Genomic DNA, 6,911 nt, shown 5'->3' with positions numbered 1-6,911 from the left:
CTCTGCAAAATAGCCTCGTGAATGAACTTGTTTTGGTGGAACAAAAGTTGTTTTAGTCATGCAACAGAAAACTCCGATTGGACAGATAGTCTAGCTAGCTGAATTTTCGTCGGCAACGGAGCAAACCTGGAAGTGGAACGGCGTGGATATGGACTAGACATAACCTACTACCAAATTGTAAGCACTAACACCAGACAACAACAACTAAATACAAAATTTCCATCAGTAAATGCAGTTGTGAAATCGGCTTACGCTTTCAAGCATCACTTCAGAAAAATAATAATGTAGCTGGCCTTTTTAGGTAAATGTATCACCTACCTCTTGTGTTACAGGCTGCTACCCGCTATAGCAGCAGATGAAACGTTTTCAGCCACTTGTCTGTGAGTGCAGCCTTTGCCCTACCTGCAGACATCTCAGCCTTGCAGCAAATGATTTTGATCAGCATCAGTTGTACCTGTCATTTGACCATTTGGCCTTTTTGTGTTGTATGGGCACTCAGTGTGACTCCCACCTGGGTGACCTTGCACTTGCCGGTCAAAGGTCAAGGCCTTGTTAGACATGTTTATGAAGATAGCCAGGGGTCAAGGACTGTGTTTGTCTGTCTAGTGACAAGAGAGGAAACAAGGGATAGGATTCCGGTAATAGATGAAAGACGAGAGTAGAGATGAAAGGAGGGGTTATCTGGTCTTCCGCGGAGCGTATCGATCTGTTGGTGTTTTCATGGGGTGAACAGGTTTGTTGGCCACAGTCCCGGCAGAAGTGCTGAGGTATCGGCTGCATCGCACCATGGAAGTGTTAGTGCAGAGGCTGCACTTAAATTAAGGTTCAAGAATTTGAGGTCAGCTTTTGTTGCCACTTGTTGGAATAATAGCCAGTGGCAATAAAACCAAAAAAACACCTAGTGTGTGAACCACATGTATGGAGATCTTAAAGAACATGAATCAGCAACTTACATACAAAGTGTGCTGGTGCTGCCCTCCTGTGGCCTTTTTAAAGAACTGAATCAGAAATCTTCACATCACATTTGATACACGTAAACCAAATGGAAAAAATAACACCTATCATAAATTAGGAAGAATATTCTACAAATTCCTTTATTGCAGGAATTGCACAGTATGGGTTCTGGAAAATATAAAATGAAATCTGTTATGTTCTGTTTGTTTATTTATTTAAGATTATCCCCACTGTAATCAAGTGACTACTACTGATACTGTACTTCATGGAGCATTTCATCACAACCAAGCACACAACACTAACAAAAACAGGTTACGGTCAGTGTAGAGTAACTGCTGTAACTGTAACAGTAGCAATAGCTTGCATTTTTAAATAGCTCTGAAAGGGACACAGAAACTATGTTTGGGGTCCAAGAGGCCTTCCTCCAACTGATTACGACATATGTTATCTCCAAATACTGTATATGAAAGAAAAAACACAAACCTATGACAAGACCTTTTAAAGCATCTGAACTTGCATAGACACTTATGAATACAGTCCTCGTCATCTGTCCGTGTTTTACTCTAATGCATAACAATGATGTGATGACCTTTCACTCTTAGTTTTGCGTTAAACCAACAGGAATACCAAAAGCAATTCACAAACGGGAACAGTCAAGTACATGAGCAAAATAGCAAGTACATGTCATGTGTAAGTATATATACATGTGCATTTCTTTGGGATCAGAAACATTTGATTCATGTAATGTGAGAAGAGTAAATCCTTTAACACACAAGCTGCCAAACACAATGTTCTGACAGAATAAAGGTAAAGAAAAGTTTTTTTTTTTGTCTATTTCATTTTGTGCATCTGCTTGGGATTATGTCAACAACAGGGTTGTGCAACAATATAAATGCAGACATCACAAAAAGCACAACACTTCCAAACAGCTCGAATCCATTCAGATATGTACACTCACACAAATACACACACACGCCAATGCTCTTTCAGTGCTGTTTTGTATGTTAATAAGGCGCTGATTGTCAGACGTTGAAATACTGTTTTTGGATCAATGGAATCTCAGATACACTCAAGTCCAACATATTCTCATAAATCTTATAAATAAAAATGGACTTAATAACACACAAAACATTTCAATAATAACCTGAGGAGAGTATGTTGAACTATGTTAGAGAGGAATGCATTATATTTACAACAGAGTGATAGTTGTATATGTGTGTCGCCAAAATTACGGTGATTTAGCAAATGGCAAGCGTCTGTAACCAGTGGTAAGTCCCATCCTTTACATTAGTATGTTAAACAAGTTAAAATGTATAATAATATGTGGCTATAATCTTTGAATGCTGTGGCACTGGTAGGGAGAAGAAAAAAACAAAATGGAATAAGGCAGATAGGTAAGATTGAATAGCACCTGACTCACACAAAATGAACACCAGTTTACCAGTTTAGGGGGCATGTACTCAGTGCAGTGGTAAACTGGGTGCAATTCTTTAGAGACATGTTGTGATCATGTTGTGTTCTGCATGAAGCAAAGGCCGCTTGGTCTCTGTGTTCTGGTTTGTAATGTTCAATCTCCAGCTGTTTTGCAAACCACATCTCTATCCCTGTCCACTCACACATGCAGTGAAATAGCACCATCGTTTGAAAACAGCACGTTAAGCCAAGTCGAGGACGTCAGCACACGCGGTTTTGCTAGCAGGTTGGGAAGGAGGACTCTGGTGTTGGGGTTTATGTCCTCTTCATGCACACCTGACAGCGGCTTATGTGTGTTCGGAGATTGCCTGCTTTTAGCGTTGTGGGGACAGGTTTCCTGGAAAGAGGTAGAGAGAAAAAACATCAGAAGTCCACCTTTATTACCAAGCTCATAATGTAAACGTGGAGGAAATGTGATCATGGCAAAAAAATTTAAAAGTAACATGATGCCAGGCTAAAAAAGCAGGCTAAAAAAAGCAGTGTTTCACTGCCGTCTCTGCTTGAAAGTTGCAAGCCTTTTTCAGCTCTGAACACCTACAGCATCGCTGTGTGGTTGGGTGTAGCCAAAGTGTGCTCTGTTAGACCTGTAACCACACCCAACCAGTGATGTCATGGTGTCCTGGAGTACACCTGTGCATCACTGCAGCAAGGTGAAAAGTTCAACCACTGAAGGTCAGCAAAAACAAGATTTTCTAGGGGTGATAGGTTACTCTTTAATGTGAAATGGGGGGAATCAAGAAAATCCATGTCTGTGTGTTTCTGTCTTACGTAAACATCTCATTGTCTTCAATGGTGGCGAGCCAAAAGCTGTAGGAGTTGGCGTAGTAGTTGCAGGTTCCACGACCGTGACACTCGATGAATGGAGCACTGCGGAATTCCTCCAGGCAGGAACCAGGAGAGGCCAGAGCCTGGCCTGATCCCTCAGCACCAGCACTGGTGTGCTACAGAAACACAAACAATGAAAACGGCTCATTGACCACCAAATGAAGCCCAATCTGAAGAGAGCTATTGCTTGATTACTGAAAGTTGTTCTGAAAGGGTTACTTTGGGGGCGGGGTTGTCTTCCACAGACACTGTAAATCTATAGATGTACATATATTTATGCATGTACATGTGTTGATTACTATGGGTGTACGGTCATTGGTATGGAGAATGGGGTAAGTGGGAGAGTTTTGGAGATTGGGCTGGGTATGTGGGGGATTTGGTGTAGAATGGTTTTGGGATACTTGTACTTATAGCATGATGTAATTAAGTCTTTCAGCATTTGCTTACATGGTCTATTTACATTATATTGTCCATCTAATGTTCCTCTTAATATAGTCAAGCAAACATTGATCTCAAAACAAATTAACAAACCTTTTTCATGTGTGTATGAGCATTTCTGCTTCATTTTACTTGCTGGCTGGAAAATGCTTCCCAGATTTTACTGAATCATCACAACTTTGGCTTGGTTGGTGTATCGGAGGTGTGAGGAAGAAATTCATGTATTCTTGAGACCTGATCCTGTTTGTCTTACCATGACAAAGGAGTAGCCAATCCACAGAGAGTCCCAGCCGTGAGGGCATGGTGGGATCATGATGGTCTGACTGTGAATTGCTATCACCATCGCTGGGGCTTCACACACAGAACACCTGTCCATGCACATGCACGCACGCACACACACACACACACACACACACACACACACACACACACACACACACACACACTCATGTTAGAGGAGCACAGTATGTGATGGTCAAATAAGTATCATATTTACCTAAAACAAACCAGTTTGAATAGAAATGCTGCTATACCTGCTGATAAAGGGTTTGATGCCTTCACCAGTGATGGGTGCCATGCTCATGGGCATGGGCTCAGGGGAGGTGAGCCAGTAGGAGTAGTCGTTACGGGAGGCAAAGTTGCACACGTTGTTAATGTTACAGAACAGGAAGGGCATGGGGCTGAACTTTCTTAGACAGCTGCCTGCCGTACCTAAAACACAGAGCGAGGAGACATGTTATTCATCCTACAAACCCTTTGTGCGTTCCTGATTCTAACTTCTTTATTTTATTCTTTCTTTCTCACAATGTGTTTCTTACCTAAGTCCTGTCCATGGGAGCGTTCGTTGCCTTGTACGTAGAGCAAGGAGTAGCCATCATAAATGAGCGAGGTTCCCTCAGGACAGTGTGGAACCTCCACCGTTTGGCTGTGACGGGTTACCAGGAACCCGTGATCCATGGAGGAGGGGCCGGGGAGACCCACTTGACCTGGAACACCGTCAGGACCTGGGGGGCCAGGGTGTCCTCTGGGTCCTAAAGACATGGAGTAATTAATGTGTAATGAGAGTGACAGAGCAGTTTTTACCCACATCTGTAATCCCTGTGAGCCTCTCACCTTGTGGCCCAGGAAGGCCAGGATCTCCTTTGGACCCAGGCTGACCGTGATATCCAGGAATGCCGTCTTCACCTTTTGGCCCTGGAATACCTGTCACACCTGAGAGAAAATAACAAAAATGGAATGAAAAATGGATGTGGAGGACATGTGAGGAGGAGAAAAATTGTTGGATCATCATAATTTTAAGCAAAACGTTACCTTGCAGTCCTTTCTGTCCAGGGAGCCCAGATGGCCCCTGGGGTCCCGGGAGGCCATGAGGCCCTGGGAACCCGATGTCTCCTTTGATGATGGTGCTGGGGCCAGGGGGACCAGGGGGGCCTACACTGCCTGATATACACAGTATCTTTAGACAACTTTTTCCAGATGATCATTTTTATTTTTAGCAGTTTATTGAGGTCAAGTTATACGATTACCAGAGACATGAGTAAGCACAAACTAAATTATATATTGTAATGATTCTAGTAATTGAGATAGAGGTAGTTTAGAATATTGACACACTAAAGGGTCTTTTTTACCCTTTTCTCCTGGGAATCCTCTGTCTCCAACTTCTCCTTTGAATCCAATGTCCCCGAAAGTACCCCTTGTACCTAGAGTTAGAATTCAAAAATAGTGTATTTTAGGTGTCAATAATGGGAATAAAAACACATCTTTTCTCTCATATTTCTAAAACTATACATGCTGTCTTCCACACACACACACACACACACACACACACACACACACAGTCATAGACTATCACACTTGTTTGTCCTTACCTGGGAAGCCAGGGACACCCTGCAATCCCCTCTCTCCCTTCTGTCCATCGATACCTGGAAGACCAGACTGTCCCTGTAATACACACACACACACACACACACACACACACACACACACACACACACACACAAAATAATATCAAAGCAGCACTAACATGCACATAAACTAACATATGACATGTACAGTGAAGAAAAACTTAAGTCATGTAAAAACAGCCTCATGACGTACAGGAAGTCCAGAAACTCCAGGGTCACCCTTATGTCCTGACTCTCCCTGGAAACCAGGGAGACCCTGGTCTCCTTTGTCTCCCTTTTGGCCATTTCTGCCTGGCACACCGGAGGGTCCTGGTACTCCAGAGGATCCTGTTTGATAAAGAAAAAAAGAACCCATTATACAATACATAACATGTTTTTCAATTCCAAACTCTTTTCACTTGTAACTGTGGCTCTATACTGTACTACAGTATAGAAAGGGCCTCATACATGTAATAAACTGCTAGCCTGTCATGTATATGGCATACCTGCTTCTCCGGGTTGTCCTGTTTCTCCCCTCTCTCCCTTAGGGCCCTCCAGAGAGATACCAGGGAGCCCCCTCTCTCCTGTCTCACCCTGGGCTCCCTGTGAGCCTGGAAGTCCCTTGTCGCCTTTGATACCAGAGACACCTGGATGACCAGGAGGGCCAGGGAAGCCAGGGCTACCTTTGTCACCTGGAGAGGGAAAGATGCCACATGATGAAACTCTGTTTGGCTCCAGTGACGGAGGGATTCTATGAACCAATCATGGAAGGGCTCTAACCTTTGCCACCAAGCACTCCAGGTGGTCCGGGAAAACCTCGGCCGGGTGCACCTGCAGGGAAGGACAGTTAACGAAAACACATTACAGGCAGTGTCCGTAATGTATGGATCAGTAGTGAGGGGTCTGCAGATGTTAGGGTTTATAGAGCTAAACCTGCCCTGGGTCTGCAGTTATTACTTGTCACTATATTTGGAGAAGGCACTGCTATCTGAACCCCTGATTATAGCTGATGGGTGGTGTTTGACTACTCAGGCAAGAGTTTTTGTCTTTCAGTAAAATGTGCTTGCAGTGTTTGAAGGTTTGGGTTTAGGGTCCCAAGCCAGAGTAGAAAATATAAGGCTGATTATGCTGTAGTCTTGCACTGCCAGACCTTCATCCACAGCGCTGTGGAGGAGGGCCTGGCAAGTCCACACAGCATTCCGGGATTTGAGAAAAAAAGTGCTCTCGTTAATTGCCATTTCTTTAAACCAATCACAATCCTCTTGGGCGGTGCTAAGTGCCGAACGGAGCCATGGTGCCACTGCAAAATAGCCTCAGGAAGGAACTTGTGTTGGTGGA

The 6,911-nt window shown here is 43.7% G+C and overlaps 1 protein-coding gene across 1 annotated transcript in view; it reads right to left on the bottom strand.

Moving 5' to 3' along the window:
- Window positions 1-1,073: 1,073 nt before the first annotated feature.
- col4a1 (collagen, type IV, alpha 1) overlaps window positions 1,074-6,911 on the bottom strand; it is a 47,621-nt gene continuing 41,783 nt past the window's right edge. Inside the window, exons 41-52 of the mRNA XM_031295290.2 lie at window positions 6,354-6,404; window positions 6,080-6,265; window positions 5,788-5,921; window positions 5,559-5,631; window positions 5,319-5,390; window positions 5,002-5,130; window positions 4,804-4,902; window positions 4,509-4,721; window positions 4,224-4,401; window positions 3,944-4,058; window positions 3,196-3,368; window positions 1,074-2,764 (exon numbers count right to left, since the gene is read on the bottom strand). Of these exons, the coding sequence (XP_031151150.1) occupies window positions 2,683-2,764; window positions 3,196-3,368; window positions 3,944-4,058; window positions 4,224-4,401; window positions 4,509-4,721; window positions 4,804-4,902; window positions 5,002-5,130; window positions 5,319-5,390; window positions 5,559-5,631; window positions 5,788-5,921; window positions 6,080-6,265; window positions 6,354-6,404 (1,505 nt within the window). The 3' untranslated portion in view covers window positions 1,074-2,682. The remainder of the gene's footprint in view (window positions 2,765-3,195; window positions 3,369-3,943; window positions 4,059-4,223; window positions 4,402-4,508; window positions 4,722-4,803; window positions 4,903-5,001; window positions 5,131-5,318; window positions 5,391-5,558; window positions 5,632-5,787; window positions 5,922-6,079; window positions 6,266-6,353; window positions 6,405-6,911) is intronic.

The sequence above is a fragment of the Sander lucioperca genome, chromosome 8 (assembly GCF_008315115.2).
Source record: "Sander lucioperca isolate FBNREF2018 chromosome 8, SLUC_FBN_1.2, whole genome shotgun sequence".
In the NCBI taxonomy this organism is placed as follows: Eukaryota; Metazoa; Chordata; class Actinopteri; order Perciformes; family Percidae; genus Sander; species Sander lucioperca.
This window is presented reverse-complemented; position numbering and strand designations above follow the sequence as displayed.